General features: G+C 34.1%; 1 protein-coding gene across 4 annotated transcripts; it reads left to right on the top strand.

Moving 5' to 3' along the window:
• The first annotated feature begins 738 nt into the window (after nt 1-738).
• On the top strand, nt 739-25,519 carry LOC116342216. Of its 4 annotated transcripts, none has more exons than XM_031769737.1 (15): nt 739-801; nt 10,027-10,303; nt 10,370-10,568; nt 11,300-11,501; nt 11,675-12,075; nt 12,166-12,700; nt 12,777-13,048; nt 13,445-13,620; nt 14,339-14,473; nt 16,992-17,168; nt 17,282-17,479; nt 17,583-17,688; nt 17,801-18,854; nt 18,955-19,024; nt 19,130-25,519. In XM_031769737.1, exons 3-15 carry the CDS (start codon nt 10,494-10,496, stop codon nt 19,191-19,193), a joined length of 3,465 nt encoding a protein of 1,154 aa, XP_031625597.1. In that variant the 5' UTR covers nt 739-801; nt 10,027-10,303; nt 10,370-10,493; the 3' UTR covers nt 19,194-25,519. The 4 variants fall into 4 exon arrangements, with proteins under 4 accessions (XP_031625597.1, XP_031625599.1, XP_031625596.1 ...); XM_031769739.1 differs by having other exon boundaries at nt 11,297-11,501; nt 17,327-17,479; XM_031769736.1 differs by having other exon boundaries at nt 11,297-11,501.

Below are 25,519 nucleotides of genomic sequence, written 5' to 3'. Positions count from 1 at the left end.
ACATTTACAAACAAATTTTTACATTCGTATACAATTCAACAATCACGTACACACTAAACTCACGATAAAATCAGAATTATTCGCATGTTATGAATAGAAACGCGAAATACATAAATCGCATCAAAAGCACACAGTAGCAACGCCAAACAACGTCCACTTCACGCACACATACACGCAACACACATTGCACACATTTGCAAAAACGACTAACGCTTCTTTTTTTGTTTAATAGAAAGCGTTTTGATGTGTTGCAGAGATAGTGGTGGAGTTGGATGAGAGCGAGAGTAAGATCACGCGTCTGAGTGTGAGAGATGTGAAAAAAGGGCGAAACGATAGATGCGATAGAACAGTACCGATGAAAAACGACACACGACAACGACAATGACAGGAACAACAACAATCATGACTTTCACCAGGCCTAATGAATGTGGTACGATTGCAAACGCACACATGTACACAAAAACGTTTTATGTGTAGGAGTGATTGTGTGTGATTATACCCGGATGGCCGTCATCCACCAAACTACATCGCAACGTATGCACGCACACACCCATGAATGCATCCATATATCGTAATGTTTACGGTACAAATACACGCTCACAGCGACAATCCATCTGGAATGAAAACATACAGAACATACTGCCACACAAAAATCCACTGACTAAACTAACACATATTCGCTGGCAAGAACGACGAGAAAACGAAAAAGAAGAAGAAGTTGTAGCGATTCGAAGAGAATGAAAATGGAAAAACTAAGCAGAAGCAAAGTTTTGGTGGTGGTGCTGAGCAGAAATTCGAAGTGTGCGTGTGAAAAAAAGCAAATTTATTAAAAAAATTCAATTTTTACAAATGAATTTCTCTTATTTTAAAGCAAAAGTTTTTGCATGGAAATTTTGTGTATTATTATTTTTTTTGCTCATTCAAATTTTAGTTTTTATAAAAATAATTTTTATCAAACGGTGTAAGAAACGTGAATCGGTAAATGTGTGCGTGTGCAAATTACGAATTTAAAAAGAAAATCCCAAAATGAACAAGAGAAAAAAAAACATTACGCGAGAATGGAGCAAACGGCAAGACGAAACGAATCGGTTGAACTGAAATGTGTGTATTTATGAGATTGAAAGAGAAACGCAATATTTCAACGACTAGACGAAAGTCAAAACGAGATTGGCAATGCCATTATTACGAAATGCTTACATTTCCGTCATGCACAATCGATTTATAATCTTCATTGAATATAGAAAACGATTTTACAGTGAAAATAAAATCCAAACATAAAAATCACCGAATGAACGATCGAAGTCGACAGAAAAGAGAAAAAAAGCGATTACTTTGATGGATAAACGAAACGAATTATCTCTATCGAATTGAAATTATTGGAGCGAATAAAAGTTGAACCGAGTGTAAGAGAGACGACTGTGAATGCAAACAGCTTTTTGCAGTTTTGTGACAACGACTTGAGTGGTTTAATATTTCTCGTTCTTATTCCCGTTGATTTTTTTTCGTTTCGTTTGTCGTCTTTGCTGTCGATATTTCAGAAGCGAAAAAAAAAACGTTTGAAATTGACGACATTGGTTGGAAACGCAAAATGCCTAATCGCGTTTATGCGTTTCAATTTACATTTTGACAACGACAACGATAAGAGAGCGTGATATACGCTCACCAAAGAGATGAGCAAACGTTGTGAATGTCATTGGGGGCCGAGCAAGCGGATCCAGCGACGAGAAGTGTTCTATGTGTATCTCTTTGCCATTTTCATGTTCATGTATTGGTATATGTGTGAAAACTGAACACTACAATCGATTACAAGTGCCATTCATATGCTTTTATCTATTTAGTAATTCTTTTTTATCCAATGTAGTTTCTAACAAGTCTGTACGAGCATTCTGAATAAAAAAAGTTCAACAAATCACAACCAAACGAATGAATAAAAGTTCAAACAAACATCAATTGCATGGAATTAATGCTTTGTTTCGATGATAAAAATCGATCTGAAACAATTACTAAATATATCTTGTGTGATTACATGCGATTGAAAGCTTCTCGTTTATATTGGGTAAAAATACAATAAAAAAAACCATTAAAATTGATTTGAGAACCAAACGGATGTGAAGATAATTAATTTGTTCAGAGCTTTCGGTCATGTTATCGATTCCGTTGTTCGGATTTTACTTTGAGCTTGCGAAACACTTTTCATTTTGTTTCAAACAAGCTGTGCATAGTTGTGGTTGAATTTGTCGAATTTTTCAAGTACACGCGCTTAGTTTTACAAAATAAAGTAACATAAGGGTTATAAAAAGAGATCGCTTCGCGCAACAATATTTGGAAAGTCAAAGTTGTGTAAAAAAAAGAAAAAGAGCAACTGAGACTCTCGAAGCGAGAGAGTGAGCGGGAGCAAACGGCAAAGAGGCCATGAGATAAATTGGAAGAGAATGCGAGATAACAGAGAGTAGCTATATCCATAAATTATGTGACAGCCACAGCCCCAAATGAAGCAAATTTTTTCTGTTCGACTGGTGGACTCTTTTTTTTCGAAGCTAACGTAAAAACATAACAATAACAAAAATACTTGCCACAAGCATAATTCATCCATAAAAGTGCTTACACCATGTAACTGTCTCCCACATTTTCGTTTTAATACAATTCGAAATACAAGCAATCGCGAATTGTGGCGGAATGGTGAAAAATTAAAAGCCCCTCCAAATGATAAACTGTATGAATATATATGTAATTTTGATGCGAGAAAAGAGAAAATGGATAAAAATCCAAACCAAAATTGAGTCGAATAGACGACAATATCTTTCCGCGCGCGCACATTCGACACAACCAAAACTATTTGCTGATTGCTTTCGATATTGTAAATGTCTTCATATTTATGTTTGTCGAGGCGCACACCAAATCTCATGGCCCGTTTCACATTTGAAATGTTGTGATTTCATCAAATAGTAGAATCTTTCAACAACCAACGATTTCTAATGTTTATTGCTTTCAGTTGTTGTTGATTCTTTTTTCCTTTCACTCGTTCGCAACGGCTTTCGTGCATCCATTTAGAATATTTGTTTATGGATATGGTGAATCGATGGGATTTTACTTGGAGGTTTTTATCGAACGCCACACAACGAAAAACAAAACAAATTTGATGCTTAGATTTGTCTACCAGCACATTTCAAAAGCCGTAAGAACACTATTTACTTCTCTTTGAATAGTTTTCTTCTTCTTCAAAATAGCATTAGAACGATTGATGAAAACTGTGATTTGGTTTGAAATAATAATCATCTTGTTGATTGATATTCACATATATACACATAGTCCTCGGTTTGCGGTATACGCAAACGAAATACTTCAATTTTCATCGTTGTAAATCATAAAGGCGAGCTTACTGGAAATGAGGTCAGACAAGATCTGTACAGTGCACATGGATTGCAGATGATTAAAAAGAAATGGATTCGACTAGAAAAATCGAAAATAAAACAAAAACAGCAAAAATAGCGTGTTTCATGTGATTCCAGACTAGTAAAAAAAACGTCATAAAATGTGTGCGCGAAATTTGAAAACGAACACACGATTTCGTTTTTCCTCTATATTTTTCTTTTTCTCTTTCTGTATTTTTTCTTGCAAAATCTAATTAAAACACAACAGTTTGACTCCCATTTCATGTAGCATATGAATATACACCATTGGAATGGATTTTATTTGGCAATGTGTATTGCATGGACTGCATATATATTCCGATTGAGTTAAGGTTCAACGAGCAGAAAATATTGCATGAGCACTCCAGTCAATAGCGAACGAGCATAGAACAAAACCAGGGAGTGAGCAACGAACATGTGAAGAACGAAAAGAAGATGAAGAAGAAGAAGAAAAAAAAAGCAGCTGGAAAATTCACAAAGCTATCGAAATTTTCTTCTTTCTCTGCTATTAAGCCATTTGAGTTTCGTGCATACTAGCCGAAGGTTATAATCAACATTTTTTTCTCTTATTTTTGGTCTGCACTTCTGTGAAACAGAAAAAAAGCACACTCATAACAATTTCGCTGAAAATGAGAGCGACAGAAACATATGAAACAATCAATTAAAGCACCTCTCCAACCCATGCGATATATAACGATATCCAGAAGACAAGAACGATTACAGCAGCGACGACAGTGGCACCAGCGACCACACGGGTCACAAATCCATAAACCTATTCGACAAGACTTATGAACGTGCGCAAATTTATTTTCTTCCATAGATTTGGAAAGTTTTTTTTTGTTCTCTCTTCATCGATATCGATCTTCTTTACAAAGTGCCGTTCAAAATGGATATAGATAGAATATTTGGACGTTGAATGCCCCGTTTTCAGGGGCCGAATAAAACTCTCAAATAAACGATGTAAAAGGAATGAAAAAACAACAAAAGTTCAAATTGAAAGAAGAAGAAGAAGAAAACAGTATATTGATGAGATTCGAACTCGTTCTTTTTGAGTTATGTGATTTTGTGGAAATTATAAAAAACTATGTCGATGTGGAGAGCGAACGAGAGTGCAGTAGAGCGAGCTACGAATATTATCCAATCAATTCTCTGGTATCATACATTAGCATTGAGGTCGATGAGTTGTTTATGGTTTTTGTTGGGAGTAAAAAGGGCCATGCAGTGCGGTAGTTCACATAAAAAGAGATTTACGCACCCTTGGAAAATTAGAAATCAATTTATCGAACAATTTCGATGATTCGGTGGTATTGCATATGAAAAAAAAAATATTGAAACGGAAATTATAGCAAATTGTGCCGGCACATCAGCCATCAATGTATACAGCCAAGGCGTGAGTGTGCATATATATTTCAATCACCTTTGACTTCATGTATATTCATTTTTCCGATAAAATGCCATATGCCCAGAATCAAATGGAATGCGATTACTTTCCGTTTCCATTGGCATGCCGTGTGTGTTTGAAATGTGTACAATCTTTTCGATATAGCTATATATGGTACACAATGTTACACACGCAAAAAGAGAAAAAGAGAAAGAGAGATAGAACGTTCATTCGGTTGGATGGCCTCCATCCAACATCGTTCATTTTCCGCCTTTAAAAGCTCGCTCATTCTTATGCTCTATTGTTAAAAATTGGCGTTGTTGTTTTTGTTCAGCTGCTACCACTGTTGTTGTTATGGCCTCTGATGTTATGCACACAATTTTCCACTTTTATTCGAATACGCATTCGTATATGGCATCTAACATTTGGCATCAATACGTTGTATGTGTACCCTCAGAACAAGCAATCTCCGTTACTCGTTCGGCTTGTTTTTGTGCGCTTTCTCGAAGACAGCATTTTCTATATTAACCAAAAAAATGTCGTGTACATCTTTTTTTTTGTCCTAAATAACATTTTCCCGAAGTAGATGCTTGATGACTGGAAATTTTTTCAATACGACAAACGTACTTTAGCTTCTTTTTGTGAACACATATGAAAAGAATATGATGATAAAGTTGCATGTAACATATTTTTTTGTCGTTGATTAGATGAAAAGTTTTTATGTTGCACCTCATTTTTTGTGTGCCCGTTTATATGCAACCAGTTTGCATTGCAGCACACACACTCACACATTTATGTGCCATGACATTTTATTTGATCGTGTGTTGTATTGTGTACCCAGCTTATTTTTCCTCTTCACCAACGCGAAAGTAAATGTTTGCGAATTTCGTGCGATAAAATATTTGTTTGCCATCGTTTTTGAAGGATTTTTATTTTTCACTTGATGTATTCAAGTGGTTGTTTCTTGAAATAAACTTTGTTTGTACAATTTTTGTACAACATTTTACCAACAGAATTCTTTGCCTTGTCATCTTCCGTTGGAGTCATTGCGATTTGAATGCACAGTATCTCTGCGATGGCTGAACATATTTGGATGAGAAATTTAAATAGTACATGTACTATGCTAGAACCATCGAATTCGAAAAGTAGACAAATAATGAAAACCCCGTACCAAACTAATCACTGTAAAACTATCATTCGATAATTTGATTCGATGTCTCTCTTTCTTTCCCATTTTTTAAAAAAGTATATTGAAAACTTTGTGTGCTTTCTATCGCTCATTTTTATCCCTTAAAAGAACGAAATCAGAAAGTTCGCATTGTATCCACGGAGCGAAATGACAAAACGGGAAACAAGAAAAAGACGAAACCAAAATGCAATAGAAACGACATGAAATGAAAGTCGTTGGGACGAAATAATTTACTGTGGCAAAGCCAATAAGAGCGTACATAATGAGAAAATGGAAAGAAACTTTTATTCCGCTGATGATTCAGACTAAGGAATTGATGGTTGTATCTTGTGTGTCTTCTTACTTGTTCCGTTTGTTCGCTCGCACATACATGTATATACGCATATCGATACATATGTCATTTAGCGCGCTAAGAATAACAACTTTGAAAAGTACGAAGTAATGATTTGGAAGAATAATAGAAGCAGCGCAAAAGAAGAGAAAGGAAGACAGAAAAAACGTATGCATTTTCTTTTGTTTCAAGTGAGACACAACAGCAGCGAACAATAATATAAAATGACAATGATTTTAGTATTGTCAGGCGTCTCTGGTTTCATTATTTCGATCGTGAAATGAGACAAGAAAATGGTATCATGTAAAAGTTATTGTGCAATATAAATGCGCGTTGCGCACCCCTTCGTTCACGTACAAAAAATTAAAATTGTCGCTCGATTTGTTACACACAGCCCGAATGAGAGAATGTATACCGTAGCCATAAAATGGTATTGTACATCGTGAATCACATATTTCACGAACTAAGTCATTATCCCAAAACAAATTTTTATTCTTTGTTGTGACAATGAGTTGATTTTGTCGGGTTTTTGAGGAATGAAAAATTAGCGGAAAAAAGCGTAAACACAAATTCACAATGAGTTTGGTTAGAGAGAATGAGTATGTGTTGTAGAGCGCTTGAGCTAATTTTCAAAATTATACTCTTTTGCAAAAGCCACCACACAATGAGAACACACTCGGCCATGCATATTTCAATATAATAAAATATTTATATTGCGTTTTTTTTCTCTGTGGCGTAGTGCTACTGTCGCTGTTTATTCTATGTGTTTGTGTGTGGATTTTTCTTTCCTATTTGTGTGTTCTTCCGTCCAGTTCATCGCTCGTTGAGCTGCTGAAATGTTCAAGTAGCTCTTTCGCTCAAGTACCATGCATAATTTATATCTGCATTTCGCTATTATGACAAATAAAAACAGTAACAACGACAAATACTTGCAGATAGACAATACGGAAAATGCTCATAGAATATGTTGACATATTTCTTTCCTCCATAATATATCCTCAGTGTGCAAAAAAAAGAGAGATGTCAAAGTAGAACGAGAGACGAGGAGACATGGAGAGAGAGAGAGAGAGAAATGTAACGAAGTGGAGTGTGAGAAAGTGAAGTAAAGGAGTTGAGTCGGTTGGTTTCATTTTAATGTTACACATTCACTGGGTTATAATTAAATTATTCATTGTCATCATTTTTGTTGAACGACTAACGACACTACAGAGTTAAGAGCGAACGAATAAAAGCAACACTCACAACTCACAAAGATCATCATTGAATCCATATAATTCGGGCTTAAGAGCGATAGAACGGTAGAACCATGCATCTTGAAAAAAAAAATTGTTACGAAAATGACGACGACGATGAATGACATACGAACGAACAAAAAAGAAAGAAAAAGAAAGAAATGATAAGGGAGAAAACGAGAACGTGCAGGCAAGCGCAGTTTCACTTTAAAAATATATCATATTATAGAGTGAATTACCTATTCGGTGTGTTTGATGCCGTTTTTCCATTCGTTTTATCATTCGCTCTCAATTTTTGCGCATATACTTTGTCCAGATACACTCGATCCGTCGACTTTTTTGCAAGTTAACGGACTAAAAGCGGCTAAAGTGCTTTATATTTTCTTGAATGTTGAAGTACCACTAATTATGTTTAAAAGAAAGCCTCTTCGCTTGTGTATGTGTGCGCCTTGTGCTTGCTTCATACAATGCATCCGTTTTCAATTTTCTTTTCACATTAAATTCCATTTTCACATCCTTTTTTCTTTCTCTCTCTCTCTCTCTTATTCTTTCGATCTATCTTTCTATGACTTATCTGCTGCAATGAACCACTCGTGGCTTTTTCTTCCCTTGTCCTCATTTCATCTTCTTTCTCGTTGCAGATGTTGTCTTTCGAATTTTATGTTGTCGATGTGCTTAAATCTGTGCCATTCATTCTTTAAACTCATCACTCCGTCAAAACTCAACAAATAGATTATGCACGAATAACGACTTTTTAACCTTATTTCGTCTTAGATTTGTTGCTGCCATTTCATCCGTACATTGTATTTGCGTTCTTCTACAAATTCAATCTCTCTATCTCGTAAGCATTTGCCAATTTTCCTTTGTTATATCCACTGATATTTGATACAAGACAGAGCAAATGCATTTTGCCACAAAGATGAAAGGATGAACATGTATTGAGATCATTGTTTAAAAATAGATGTGCCTTTTGCTTAGATTCACATTTGTGCATAGAGCGCAATTTTCTCGGTACAGCAACAAAATCAACAATATTTCGTAAAGCAGAAGCAGCAAGTGACTTCACTCTCAGCATATGGTTCTTGCACCATTTCATTAATGGTTATGCATTAGCGCGCGCGACCCAGAGATAATAAAGAAATTGCAAATGTGATGTTTTGATATTACTGCTTATATTCCGCTTGTAGAAAATCGCTTATATAATCTGAACCATATCCATAAGTATCGGTTATCTTATTCCATCAATGTGCAACCACTTGCTCTCTTTCACTCTCACACAAATGTTCGTTCTCCGTCTGACTCTCACTTCACATGTGCTTTTTTTATCTAACACTTGATACTTTGGTCTTTTTGATTCCATTAGAGCGCTCCATCAACCGGAATGTTCATCGTTCCCAGATCATTTGCAAATTAGATTACTCAAGGATAAATATAACTTCAAACGAAACATTAAATAACAAGAAAAAAACAAGAACGAGAACGAAAAAGACGTAAAACATGTTAAGAAAATGCCTGTGCATGAACATACCACGAAAATGAGCGAAACATTTCGAAATTTGAGCGTTTGACATTCACTTTTCCGTCAGACATACGCTTCATGCCTCGGCACACTTTTAATTGGACATTAAAAATTAATACGACATTTCATGCGGGAATGTGATGTCAGAGAGAGAGAGAAAGACAGAGGCAGCCAAAAAGTGTGTGGGAGGTAGTAATAATTTGGTCACTTTTCCAATCTATTATGACCTATTCCATTGTATTGGGAGTTAACTGCAATTCACATCGATAAATTAGTCACATACCTATATGTGACGCATATAGATTGCATTCAACGTGAAAATGGTTTCGAAATCAAATGCATTTTGAAATAGTTTCAAAGTTTTAAGCAATAATTGCATGCCAAACGTAATTACGACAAATAAATCACAAAACAGCTCGTCATCATTATCATCACTCTATATTATATTGACTTATGTTGTCAACATGGCAAAATACGAAAGCACGGAGAATGATAATATGATTGAGTCTTGAGCCTCTTGAGAATTTGACATTAATAACACATCACGCTCAATAGACAATCATACTATTCTGTCGATATATAAATAGACTGTAATTTCGTGTAAAACGTGATAATGGAGAGTTGATAACTGTACGCCGTGTAGGTGGTATGCATTTTATTGTGACATATTAACGAGAAAAAGCCATGAAAAGCTTTCGTCTACCGTGCGACATGTCGCGATTTTTGCTTATTTTGGACTAATACGGATGAAATACTACCAATGAACAGATTTTTTATTCGGCGAATGAGACAAAACGATTCTTGGATTTGCTGGGAAAATATTGCCACGAAAGATGGAATTTATTTCCGCCCATATAAACTTTGCACACACACACATACACACCGTTCCAACCGTTTCAAAATGGAGTTAAAACTTGTTTGCGGTCAATTCTCAATATCTTTGCATTTTATCATTTTAAAATAGATTGAAGACGGCAATGAAATCGAAATGGATGATGATTTAAAGTCATTAAAAGGATTTCACCAGAACTGGTCAGAATTCACCATAGCATTCTGGCCACATTTTAATTAGGATAAAAAAAACACGAAGCTTATGCCATTAAATCAAAATTCGATAAAATACTTTTCAAGTGAATACAACAAAACAGACGACTCACATACACACACATATATATAATACCGACAACAACGTTCGACGAATGCTCGTCGTTTAGGCAATAGTGAATTAGGAAATATTTTGAGTAAGAGTTTTGACGTCTTTTTGGTTTTTAGGAGGGTGCATAGCATTGATCGTTTTTACAATTTAGATTTGATTCACAGCTGAAAATGTTCTTACGTAGAATGTATATTATGGAATGTGGTTAGTGATTTAAGTGTAGGAACCAAATTGTGCCCCAGAAGACGTTTTCAAAACACGTCTGTCTGGTGGTCATGGAGCCTTCTGGCAATTCACCAGATAACAATGTCAATAGCCTGCAAGAACATCCACACCAGCCATCACAACCGGTAATTATTTATTTTTCTTCTAAATTTTTAACGAGGAAAAGTGTCACTTTTGTGAATTACAATCGATTTTCTCAATGTGAAAACTAATCGAAAAATGCATCCCACGCATTTATCACTTAGGTTGAGCAAATGTTCAAATAAGTTCTGGATAAAATGATTTTTCAACTCATATTGATTTGCATTGTGATGCACCGAAAATGTAATGGATGTTGACACCCACATCATTTTCAATACCCACGTAAACATACATTCAATTTGATGTGCGCAACGAAAATTTTCATGTCATGCTTGAGAAGGAGAAAAAAAAAAACTATTCAATGCACAGGAACTGAAATCATACTATGACGTGGTATGAAGTCAGTAGCTGAAGAGCCATCAAAATTAATGCGATGATATAAATGGAATGAAAGCATTTAAGTTTTCAACTTTTTTTCGATTCAAAATTCTTTTTTTTTTTTTCATTAAATCCCTTACTTATCGGCTGCAGTCCGTTCAGTTTATCGATGGAAACTAACAAATTTTGTTGGAAAACTTTAAGCGATGCGCTCAGTTTCATTTTATCAACCAGATTTTAATTGAAAATTAATGATATGAATTTCGTGCCAAACCAGTTGAAGTTTTGAACATTTTCGCGAACAACAAATTTCAAGCGATTAGCAAAAAAACAAGTTAATTATTTGTGTGAGAGAGAAAGTTAATCATCATGGCATACATTTTCCATTTATCAGCAGCAACATCATCAACCACAGCAGCAAAATGCAAGCACTGCACAACAACAACCGCACCCGCAAACATCGTCGCTGGAACGTCTGTCGAGGCCCATGGCATTTGATAAGATGGAAATTTTAGTGAGAGAAATGCAAGATCAAGAATGTGGCGTCCCGGTTCGCAGCCAAAAGCTTTTCCTAACATCGATTCCGTCTGCTTTTATGGGTTCGTTAAATTTTCATAATATTAATGAATTTGTATTAAATTACGAAACATTTTGCATTGCATATTTTCACTCCTTCCTTTTCATGGAATGTACTGATGTTATTTTTGTTCTTGTTTTCTTCAATTTTCTTTCGTGTTATTTTTACGAATTTTATCATGGTGGCATACAACAGGCTATGATTTAATTGAATGGTTAATGGAACACTTATCGATCGAAGAGTCCGAAGCATTGAACATTGCCAATCAATTATGTTTGCATGGCTACTTTTTTCCGGTTAGTGATAGCAAAACGCTTGTAGTGAAAGACGATTCTTCACTCTATCGTTTTCAAACACCATATTATTGGCCATGGCAGCATAAAACACCCGACAACGTTGAATATGCCATTTACCTCGTAAAACGTTCGTTACGAAATAAACAACGTCATGGGCTCGAAGACTACGAAGTCGATGCATTGGCCAGTTTGCATAAAAACCTCAAAGCAAAATGGGATTTCATCACAATGCAAGCCGAAGAGCAAGTGAAATTGTCCAAAGATCGAAAGAAAGGCGATAAAATTGTTGCCGATTCACAGGTAATGCGACAATTGCATTTTGGTAAAACGTTATCGCTCGTGTTGTGGTGGTGAAAAATTGATTATTAATTTTAAATTTGTTTTGTGTAGGAACGTGCATTTTGGAGAGTATATCGACCGCCACCCGGTCAATTTACACCACTTGAAAGTTGCCCGGTGCCGTCCCGTGATCGTCAGGGAAAACCACGACGTCGTACATCCGAAGACGTGCAACGTGAAGTCGTTTATCTCAAGTCATCGCTCGGTCGTACGCGCATCAAAATGTCACAAGCTTGTGAATTTTTGTCACAATATTGGGATACATTTTCCGATTATGATTTCTTCTTGCAATCAGCACTGCCATCGAATCCATGGGTGACGGAAGATCAAACATTCTGGGCATTGAACAACAGCATCGTTGATATACCAACCGAAAAACGTGTTAAACGTTGGGCTATTTCAATTGAAGAGCTCGTATCCGATCCAACTGGTTTACAGGAGTTTACAAACTATTTACGCAAAGAGTATTCACATGAAAATATTCGCTTTTGGATCACGGTTAATGATTTAAGGCGGTCGGCACACTCGCAAATTGCACGAAAGGTCAGGGAAATTTATGAAGAATTTCTTGAACCGGGCGCACCATGTAATTTTTCCATTTTTTAATTTAATTATATTAAGATTTTATCTTAAATCATTAACATTATTTATTTGTTTTTCAGGTGAAATAAACATTGACAGCAAAACCATGGAAAAAGTTCAAATTGGCTTAAAAACACCGTCACGTTTTACATTCGACGCAGCATCCGAACACATTTATGCATTACTTTTGAAAAAGGACTGTTATCCACGTTTCATACGATCTGAACATTATAAAACATTGTTGGGACGTGGCATCCAACCACAACATAAAAAACGATTCTTCAATTTTGGCGGACCGCCCAAAAAGAAAAGCTCAACAACTGCAACACCAAATTTAGGGCTTCTATCACAGGTTTGTGTTTTTTTTATATTAAAGAGAAGAAAAAAAACAGTTGCACAGATTGTTTCGTGGCAGTTAATGCATACGGAACCAGGGCTGCGAAGATTTCAATGTCTCAGGGAGGGGGGGAAATGATATGTATTAGAGGATGGGATGCGTTGACCTAAAAAAAAATCCCAGAAAAGCGAATTGAAAAGTTCAGTTGGGCAACGCAAACCAATCCCTTTCACGCACCTCTGATATGGAACTGTCATTCATCTGTCGAAGGCGCATATTTTTTCTATTTATACATGTTCGACAATTTGAAGTTAAAAATACCTTGAGTTTTGAATTTGAAAGTGTCGATCATCGTCAAATTCACATCATTCAACTTTTTTATGGATTCTCTTGTTTATTTTCGTCGCATAGACGCCATCGATGAGTTCGAATGCCCCAACAACTGTTCAAGCTCTATCTCGTCGTCGAGGTAGTGATCGCAGTTTAACCGGCTCAGCGCATGAATTGGCAGTGTGCGGGGTAAAAGATGCCAGCAACAAAGTTCCGCATTCACATAGTCAAAGCAATTTAAGCGATATACCATATAGGTAAGTTGTTAGATGAATAAACCGAAAAACACAACAACCATAGTGGATGCAATGAAAGAAATTAGAATTTTTGAGCTAATTTTAGATTAGTGAGTTAAAGACAGCAAAGCAAAAACAAACAACAAACTCATTCAGCTCTGCTCAGCATTTTATGATTTGGTTTTTGAATATACATATTTTTTCGTTTGGTACGTTCGTTCAACTGCTTATTAGTGCGCCTATCAATTTCTGTTCACAAACACACATGTTATATTAAGTACAGGCTCATCAAATCGCTTCATGAATCAAGACAACAAAAAAAATATCGATCATTTTCAAAAATTCATACTTTTTTTTAGATTTTATTTTTATTTTTTCAACGAAACAAAAAAAAAGAGTAGAAAAATTGTGTGTGCCACACAATCATGGTTTGACTATAAAACGGATTTAGCGCGATATACAAAGTAAGAGAATTAAATCGCTTTTATTTCAAGTTTTGTTGAATTTAAGTTGAAATCGATCAATTTGTTTGTTCGCGCGCGCATCGAATTCTGTATCACCGAAAGCAAATAATAAGAAATCAGATGGAAAAATATTGATTTTTGATTTCGGCGTGTGTTGTTCGGCCGTTTCGTTCGATTGGTTGGTTATATTTTGACATTTTTTGTTCATTTTTATGTGGAATTATTTGTTTATGTTCGGTTTTTGTTCAGTTTATATATTCCATTGTCTTTCTCAGTGTATTGATTTACAGAGGCGATATGCCGTCGGGTAATGGTGATGCTGTCAGTGGCGGCAGCAGCTGTAATAAAGAAGTACCAAATGTAATAGCCTCCACTGCAACTGGAGTACACAATGCTTCTAAAAATTATCCGTAAGAGAAAGATTCAATCACTCGATGTGCGTGTTCGTATGTGTCTGTCTATGTAATTTTATGCGTTTTTTAACAATTGATTCTCGTTCTTCTTTTTATATAATTATTCAACAACAAAACAAGTTTGCCTAAACAAAACTATAAATAAATACAAAAAAAAAACAAAGAAACCAACAAACAAACAAACATATAATCTAATGTAATTATAAATTACTTTTTTTCCCTGTTGTCACATCTGCAATATCTCTGTTTCTCTCATGTTAATTGCGAACAATTTTTGTTTGGCCTATTCGTTGTTTAGTTTTCATTTTGCCTCAGATTGTTGTACATTGTAATATTCGTGTGGGTGTTTGCTTAAGAATCTCTGTAATACTTTTCTTATATATTTCTCGCTAACTTGCAATTCATTCTTCCCTTCCATCCTCCTCCCCTTCTCTCTCTCGCTAAATCTGAATATTTCCGCATTCGCTTCACAGTGAATATATTATTTTATTAGTGAATCTTTTAAGTGAATTCACCGCTTTTTCTATCTCTTTTTTCGCTTCATTCTTCTTCGTGCTATTTCTCAAATCATCCAGATTGTGATGATTCAAATGGTGAAGTTTATCTCTCATCATCCATTGAAAACTTTAATGCAATTGCATTCCAACTGTGAAACAACGTCTTTTTGGAATGTGCTGCAGTCACTACATCTGCTTTAATGAGTTTGCATTTCATACGTTCATATGACTGTACGTTTTGCTACACACATATGTTTGACGTAACACTGGTTACATTGACCGGACGCATTGCATCGAAAGCCATTACTTATCACAAACGATGAGCTTAAATAAATCTGTTAATAAATTTAAATGAATGAATTGTTTGGCAAATTATTATGGATCTAGCTGTGTGTATGTGTCTTTCCTCCCCGCCAGTTTATGAAATAGAGAGACTATTCCACAACAGCAATTTGACAAATATCCTCTTGGGCTTGTTTTTCCTTGTTAGCTCTCCTCCTCCTCTTTGGCTCCTCTGCAACACTTATTCATCTCTCTGCATTTATTATGCAATTTGTCAACGAACAATTCAGTATCAATTGCAATATGTATATGAGTTGCCGAGTTCCGTTTGCCTCGAATGTGATTCGTCTTCGAAGTATGACAGCGCAATGCGATGAATTCCAAACCAAACTAATATCCACAATGGAAAATTGCAAGCCAACAACACGTCTGACAAAAGTGACATAAAAACACTGACTGTTTCAATTAAAATGACAACGAGACTACGACGATTGAGTGGGCTCAAAATGTATCTAGCTCTATGAGTGTGTGTGTGTATTTGCTGAGCAAATGAGAAAAAAAAATAAATTGTGAGATCATTTCTATAATTGCCTGAAAATGCGTTCAATCTATGCGCATCACTTTTGAATTTATGTAGTGTTTAATTTGTCTGCTGTTCATGCTATTTTTTTTTGTTTTGCATTTGAATTGATTTTATGTCGGAATTTAAAAAAAACGGTGCATATACTCATCTAAACGAAGAAAAAAGGGAAAAGACATGAGAAACAACAAAAACAAATATTTAATTCCATTATTGCACTGAATTAACTTGCCTTTGTTTGAAGTGTATACTCGTCTCCATTTTAATTAATTTAGAAAATTCACTCTATCGTCACAAACAAGCGCCAGCAAACTAGTATGCAAATAAATGGAGAAAGATGGATGATTTTTTTTAAAAGCATCTGCTGCTTGCGTTTTTTTTTCAACTTATAATTGTGTTTGTGTTGTGTGTACGATTTGATTTGTTTTATTTTCATACTTTTTCGCTCGTTTCCTTTTTAAATTAATTACCTTTTTTTTCGTTCGAATTCTGTACAAACACAAACAAGATCAAGTATTTCCGGTGGTATACCATACCCGCTCACTTCTAAATCTTCACATAACCCATAGAATGACACATATTTCCTTTGCGTTTGTCATGTTGTTTTTAATTCTTTCGTTTTAGTTTCAATTTTGTTCATGCTCCGCACAAAATTCCATCAATTTGATATATATTCACTATTTGTTGTAAAACACTGTAACGTATAATTAGATTAAAAATCCGTTTATATTTTATAATCCCAAGTGGCACTTGTAATTTTAATGCTATATTTATCTCCCCATTGAATTTGTAGATTGGCTTTAACTTTGATTGTATATTACACAATAAGTAAAAAAAATAATTGATTGAATTTCGTACCATTTTTCATATAGATCCACGCGCAATTTTATTTTCTTTTGTTCCTTTTTCTCTTTATTTATTCACATAAAAGTCAATTGTAAATATTTCACAATATATATAATATACAAGTGCAATTAAATGCATTTCCCTCGGTACTTTATCCTCTCTTTCTCTCTCTCACTTTCTCTCTCAAATCAATCGATGTTGTCACCCAATCGGAATATGTCGTTTTTTTTTCTGGCGATTCGATTTCAATGCTTCCATTCTTTTTCCATTCTTCTATGTCTTTTTTGTTTTTCGGAACAATGATACACAGAGAAGGGACGAAGCTGATGCCTGAAAATTCCGAAACAAATTTAGCGCCTGGGGCTGCTTCAAGCTCAGTATGTCCATGGGATGACATTGGTACTGGCGACAATACGGCCGTTTCAGTATCAGTTTGTCCATGGGAAGAAGAAGAACCACCGACAACATCAAAACAGGCCATTGCTAGGTAAATATATAAAATGAAATTAAATCATAAGCAAATTCCAAAAAATTGGCATTTTACAATGAAAAAATGAAAAGCAAATGAAATCTAAACTTAATTGGTTATTGTCGTGTTAGTTTTCTAGCCAGATCAAGAAATAATTCAGCTTTTGATTCCGGTAGCTCGTCGTCTGATATAAGCGAAATATCGGAACGTATGCGAAAAACATGCGGACTACGTCAAAATACACTCGACTGCGAAATGTTGCCAAGTGGCAAACGACTTGCACCCATTTCCACTGAACCAAGACGAGCATCCATTACCATTACGCCGAGGTAAACAAAACAAATTCAACAAAAGTTTCCCATGGCGATTTCAATCATTTTGTCACTTGATTTGAAAACATTGGTTGTCTTTCTGCCCCCTATAATAAAACAGATTATGCGATATGCCACTCTCCTTTAGACAACAAAGTGGTCCAACAACCACTACGAATATTGAACATCAGCCGTCCTTTGATAAATCCAAAAAAGTTGAAAGCACTGTGAGTAATTATGGATTTATTTTGGACATTTCGAAGCCAGAAAATTGACTTTTTTTCGAGTACATTTTCTGAAAATGATTCAATTCTTACTCTTCTTTTGATTGAAAATTAGGTGGAAACAATACCAACCGTAACAAAATCATCAAAAACGGACCTAAAATCACATTCAAGCAGCAGTTTGGCCGCAACACAATGCGACACCGCATCAATTCCATCAACATCGTCACCGCAATTACCAACGAAAACCCGAAGTTTTGATGATCGTGAATGTTTGCGTGCGGCCACAGCATCAGTGTCGGACACCGAATCAGAGGCGGCCAATACAAAAGGCATTGACAGTGGTAGTACAAAAGTGACTGATGATGTATGCCATGATAAGAGAAAATCTAGTGAAAATATTAGTTTACATTGTGAAAATATGGAACAAAATAATACAAACGTTGGGCAACATGAACAAATTTCGGCTGCACTTTCAATTGCAAGTGATACTAATCTAGAAGCAAGTTCATTATTGTCGGACGATGCAAAAGTGCGAAGTGAAAGTTTAACATTAAGTGCATCACCGCCAAAAATAACCGTTATGTGTGCACCATGTATCGATGATATATTGGCCGAAACAGCCGCTCAACAAGCGGAAAAAATTGAATGTGATGTGAGTGATAGTGAAGAGATTATCGCTCAAACTAAACAAACTGACGATGAACCTCTAACAACTACAATAACGACAACCGTTGTCGTGGTGCAATGTTCAACGGGTGTTGATTCACGAAAATCGTCCACATCACCAGACACTAGCAATTTAAAACTTTCGCTAGAGCGAAAAACATCCGATGAAGCACCGATGATTCAGCAAGACGATCTGTCTCCATCAATGGACGAATACGAAGAGTGCCATCCAACACGTGGTGACTATCAATATGATACATTAACCGGTGGTGAGGTGTTGGTGCCTGGATGTGTGGCTCCTGCACCTACGCCCGCACCGCTCATTGCCCCATTAGCCGAAATCGAAATTGATCCACCGGACGACGATATAGCTGTCACGGGAATTGAAAAAACAACCACAATCGATTCGGTAACCAACCTCGATACGGAATCAACTGCCAAATTGCAACAACCACAGCAGTCACGTACAAAAAAGAAAAAACAAAAATCAACCGACAAAGGTAATAAAGTTTTTTTTCTTCAACTTTTGTCAAACAAAACTTTTTATTTCCATTATGTGTGGTATTGAATTATAATTTGTTGTGCTTTTTTCGTTTACAGGCGATGGAGTGCAACCGAAACCAAACGAAGAGAAAAATCGTAATGCCATTTGCCCATGGGAAGATGAAGAGTAAGTAATTTCAACTATTTCAAATTGCTATTTATATTCTTGGATTCGTTTCATTTTTGGTATTTTATTTATTACAATCGATTCTACATTACAATCAATACACAGAGACGGTCCGTCGACATCCGATGATAAATTTGTTAAAACATATTCAACGCTTGGATATCTCTGAGTGCATAAGCTCTCCTTCTCATTTCGACATGTATGTGTGTGTATGTCACCATTGGTGCAACAGAAGCAAACCAATAACACAAAATACAAAGCCAAAGAGACTTTTTTTTGATCGTACAAACAAAACATTAAACAAATGAAGATGAAATTACCACAAACACAATATAGAAATACATAAATATATTAAAAATGAACAAAAAACAACCCTTTCGCCACTCGTCAAACAGAATACACACACATACAATACGCAAAAGAAATTCAATAAACATATTACAATAAATAGCAAATAAGATAAAACAAAATAACAAGGAAATAAATAAACATGATTGCGAACTCACAAATAACAGAAAAGCGGTTAGAACAAATATGATTGTAATTCGCTAAGTGCGTCATTGAATTTGCAAAACACGCAACTTAGTTTCTATTCGACAACAATAACAAAAATACCAAAACAACAAATCCAGACAACGTATAAACAACAGAATTTAACAACAGAAACGGCTAAAATGACAGCAAAACCAATATGAAAATCGCAATTTCAATTGTGAAACACACACACAAAAGATATATTATATGTATATTGCCTGATTTGTGCGCCCACAAAATAAAACATAAAAAAACGAAGATTAAGTAAGCAAAACAAATAAAAAAAATAACTTTTTTTGAGATGATAAAATCTAGCTAGTACCTATTCCCTATTTGTAAAAGTATTATTGATGATAAAAGAACATGAATAAAGAACAACCCATACATTACTAATAAGAAAAGCGAGGACGAACAAAAGAAAGGGAAGAAGAAGAAGAAATATGAATTATGAATATAAAACAAAAACTCTACGTGTATATTATATATTGATTGTTTATTATGATTATTGCTAATTTAATCTAAATGCATAGCTTCTGACATGAAACCAAACACATACCATTTATGAAATAGAGCCATTGGAAGCCAAAAAAACGAAAAGTGAACAATGTGGCAGCGCATAATAGAGGCCAAATAAACACTCTCTTACACAAACTCTTCATTGCGTGAATTTATGCGAGCTATGTAAAATGCGGACACGAACGCGGATTAGATCAAACATATATACGCACATCAAATATTATTCGATAGATATATCGAATATACACATACACACAACCATTTTCGGCTATATATTTTTGTTTTTGCTTGGATTTGTCAAATTTTTCCACTCTGTCTCTAAATCTCTCACTCACTCGTTCAATTTCTCACTCTTGACACAAATATTTACCAAAAGCATTTCTCAATTTATAAATGATATATAGATGAAACAACGCCAAAAACTATAATCGAACCCACTCGAATATACCGAACGAAATCGCTGCTTAAATGACAATGAAGACATCATCGTCATCATCATTAAACACGATTATAACAATAAATCAATGAAAACAATTATAATCACCAATCACAATACACGCGTGTGGATTAATTCTATTATTCGGATTGTGGTGCACACATCGAAGAAGAATTCATTTGCTTATGAATAAATTAAATTCGTTCGGCGACTTCAATTCAAACTAATCTCATTTTAATCACAACAAAATCAAATAGCAAATATGTGAATTGCTGTAAAAAGCGGAATTTTTCTCTTTATTTGACATTTTATCGACTTTGATGAGCATGACATTGTTGGTTCCAATATCTTTACGGTTTAAATGCCTAAAAATGAATTAATTTAAGGAAAATGGTTTAAGATTCATCAACAAAGCTTAGACGGCATGTAAATATGCGAAGCCCCGCATTATTTCAACTTGCCCTTTTGATTGATCAATTCAATAACCAATTTCGATTTTTGCATCGTCAAATGGATGCCAAACAGACTCGTGACTTCATATTTTTAAAAATCTGCAAATTTTCTTACAAAAATATGAAATTATAACTCTTTGAAAGAAAAAAAAAACAATTGCATACCATTTGTATGTTGCAAAGCTTTCTTTCGTGGGAATTTTTCAGAATAAAATTTAGTACATTAAATTCTAATACAGCAAATACCAAATTCTAGAGTATAGGACAGTTTCGTCAACCAAAATAAATTATATTATGCTAAAAAATATAAACAAATTTAACAATTTCACCTATAATATTACCAACAACAAAAAAAATTTAGAAGTTAATTGTAGTCGTTTGTCGTTTATTCGTTGGTAATGGAACAATAAAACTGTAGCGAGAATAAATAAAATACAATAGAGAGAAGCTTTTGAATTGTCCTGATTGAACCTGATCCTGAAACAGACATTTTTTACACTCTTAACAAAAATAAAAGAAGAAAACGTTGGACCAAAGGGAATGATTTTATACGAATTAAAGAAATAAGTTATAAAAAAGTTCACAATTCACCGACTCCGCATTCAAATTCAACACAACCATAACCAAACTAATTGGTTCAAATCACACATACCCATACTTACAAAAATTGCACAGTCATGAACAATGAAAATTACAAATTCACAGGACAACATCATTTCGTGTTTTTTTTTTTTAATTTAACTATCTACAATATCAATTTTCACTTTGAACAACAGCAAAACCTATTGTCATCATAATAACATAAAAAAATATGCGTACATACATGACAAAGTATAAATTCCATACGAAGCGCATGGAAATCATTTAATCAAACTTTCTTTATATATTTATATAGAAAATATATTGTTCACACATTCACTTAATATTATGACATTCATTCAATGTAATACGCTATGGAAAAGAGACAAAAAAAAACAACAAAAAAAAATCTACAAAAAAAACTCTATATCAGATAAACACAGGCGGTGTATTTGACGTCGCATGAGTGAGCTTCGTGTGTCAGTTAAATGTTAAGACATAAGTTTATGAATCCATAATGTTGACAAACAATGTACACGAAGTGTTAAATTCGAGCTGAAAGTTCGAAACGAAATCAGAAAGAAAAATGTACGATTTAGATTAAAAGCGAGAAGAAATTTAAGGGAAAAAACAATTGGAAACTGTATTATGTTTGGTGCTTGTATAAATGAAATTTAAACTCATTATACAAACATAAAGCATGTGAAAGTCAACATAATAACGTGGGACAAACTCATGAAATTACTTACATAAATATTGACCAAGTTTAATCGTTAGATAATAAGGGAGTGTCATGAAGTATTGTTTGAAGATTTTCCTCGTCACTTTTTGGGTTAAAAAATTTCTGTTACCATTGAAACAAAAGTGTCTCTCACACTCTCTTTCAGCTACAGTGAGATAATAACCAGAATGACTTTTCATTTTGACATCGAGATAAAAAGGCAATCTCGACTTTTTGTTTTTGTGTGCAGAGCATTAGTTATGATTTCACAAATTTTCATTTAATGGCACACACTTTCAATTGGTTTGATGGTCGCCTAGATTTTTTTTATTGGTAAAATGTGCATTTAGAGATCCACATAAAAATAACGCGCTTCATTTACCCAAACAATTCGACATAGACAAATACATTTTTAGGATATAGGGCTCTATTTATAAATAGATAATGTATATGAAGAAAAAAAAATTCCCCAAAGAAGCAATAACCCAGATTGCTATTTTGCATTCTGAGTGTGTACAATCTATTCTTTCGACAACATAATGCCGAACAATATAAACCGCATTCAAACCATAATGCATTGGATACCACAAGCATGTTTATCATAAGGAGATATGTCGATAATAATGTTACGAAAAGAGACTGATTCGGTTTTGTGTTCAGCATAAAATGCAAATTAATTTTGTCCAATGCACTGAATTCTTCATCGAACCCGCTGTGAAATTAATATACATCAGAAACCGAACTCTGCTTTTTTTTATATTTTATTTGGTTTGTTTTTAGGAAACCTTTTGATTTGTAATCGATATGTGCACTTTGTTCGAATAGAGTCTGCCCCCTCACAAAAGCCGAACGTACAAAAAAACAAACTGAAACTAATATATATATCATAATAATATAACAATTCCAAGCACAAATTAATTTAAACAATAACAATACATACAAAAAAATGAACCTATTTTTCTTAAAAATGTTCTAGTCAGCAATGAAACGTCAATGCTTACAAGTTTGTAACAGAAAAGCTTTGAATCTAGATGAATATAATGATTTTACATACCAAAAAGAAAATGTAGTTAAACAAGTTACTACTGCATAATAGACATTTAAACTTTCATGCATATATGCATTGTATTGTTTAGTCTTTTTTTTCATTCTCTAGTCAAACTGTCTCTTGTCTGTATTAGCTGTGAAAAAAATCCTTTTTTTTGCATACGAGGAGATAAAGTTGTTGACTTGTAACCATTTCAAGAGCACAAACTAAATTTTAAGCTAAAATAGAATATCGAATTCATGTTCAATAGAAACTGTTGTTGAATTCAAAGTCTGCGCTTTCGTTTTGTCCGCTTTTACTCTGACTCAAAATTAAACGCAACTTTTGTCAAATTATGTCATCAAATAAAGCAAAAAGGATAAATAATTAGATTCGCTTATTTATGTAGAAACGATTTGTCAAAATGGCCGAAAATCAAGTCTAAGCTTCACTCCTTACCGCCACTAAAAATGCTTTGAATGACAGAATACCAACCAATTTCGCCACTACACTTACACGCAAAGTTTGCGCTCCAAAATACAACAATAGCAAAGAAAATGCAAAACTCAAGCAAGCCGAAACGAAAATTTATTGTTTAGATTATGTATTAGCCAAAGGAAGAAAATATAGTTAAAAAAAAGTAACAACTGAGTATAGAATACGTTAAAAAAAAACTTGGAAAATAACTTGTGATTATTGCTATAACTAAATGAAAATTAATACTAAAATTGAGATAAAAATTGAACTATTTCAACATTTAAATTGAACGAAAATGCTTTTTGCGAGAAGGGAAAAAATAAAAAAAATGGTGCAAAAAAAAAATAAAAAATAAATATATAGTGAATTAGAAAAAGGATGGGTTCTGAGAATCTGTGTCTTATTAAATGATGTTGACTGGAAATTTTTCAGAACTCTTCGGACAGACACAACGAAATCAATGGTGATTTTTTGTTCTCATTCAGAATTGCCGTGATTCTACCGTCAAGTAAGCGCTAGATTCAATTATGGCCTATAAAATTTGTTAAAGCCATAAAATTTATTCGCATTTTTCCTATTGAAAATTAAAAAAAAATGAAGTAAAAAATTGTTTACAAAAATTCGAACTCGACGAAATTTTTTGTTCACAATCAATTTCGCGACATTCATAGTTTTGAATTCAATCTTTATTAGAAACTTTTTGAAGAATGAAAATAAAACTGAATAGTTATTTCTCTTCTCTCTAAACTTTGAAACAATCAAGTCTTTTTTCAAACTATTCAAAATTTCTTTCAGACCGAAAATTAAACCAAACACACACATTTTTAGCGAAAATAAGTTGACAACTGTAGAAATAATAAATAAAGAAATAAAAAAAAACACTAAACAACTACAAACCAAATGAATGGAAAACTGAAGCACAAATATTGTTGTAAATCAATGTAAATCTTATAAAATAGCATCAAATCAAGAAAATAGCAAGAATTTCCGATGAGATTGGCAACGGTGCCAAATGGGCAGCAGATAGAGCTGTGGCAACATCAACAATTGCCCATTGCTCTTTTCATCTCTTTGTCTGTTTTGATTCTTTTTCAAATTGAAATTTAAAAATAAAATTCAACTTTTTATTCGTTCACGTAGAATTTACGCCAAAGCATTTTCTATCCAATTTATTGATTTTATAGATTTAGGAAAGAAAAAATACAAAATCGAAACTACTTTCATCCTTAAAAATTCATTTTTATTCTCTCTTTATGTTATTTAAAACCTACCGTGTATACCTTACCCGACCTTACCACCCCGCTAACATTCACACTTTTTATGACGAATCAATATGACGATTGTTTTTGTTTTTATTTAATTTCATGTTTGTTACCATTTCATTTTAAAAAATCAAAGAGAAAAAAAATGAAACAAAAAAATTTTTACAATTTTTTATAAACTTCTTCGGTTTTGTTCTTGACAATTTAATTTAAAATACGTACTTTTAGATGATTTTAATGTGACAAAAAAAAGAAGAAGGAAATACACAAATATAAGTATATTTGAGGTGTAGGCGATTGGCTGTATTTGATTGTAGGCTTGATGTAGGTATTGGAGGTTACTACAAATCTACACTAAACATCAGCTGCGGACAATCGCATGCATTTTTCACATATGCATTGAATTATTAATCGATAAATGAACTTAGGAGAAAAAAAAATCTTTAACAAAATATTATAAAATGTATGCTTGTGAAACAAAAAAAAAAAAA

This window comes from Contarinia nasturtii, unplaced genomic scaffold (genome assembly GCF_009176525.2).
Source record: "Contarinia nasturtii isolate CC-2019 unplaced genomic scaffold, AAFC_CNas_1.1 Cnas_scaffold_810, whole genome shotgun sequence".
In the NCBI taxonomy this organism is placed as follows: domain Eukaryota; kingdom Metazoa; phylum Arthropoda; class Insecta; order Diptera; family Cecidomyiidae; genus Contarinia; species Contarinia nasturtii.
The sequence above is the reverse complement of the archived record's forward strand: the minus strand, read 5'-3'. Positions and strand labels throughout refer to the sequence as shown.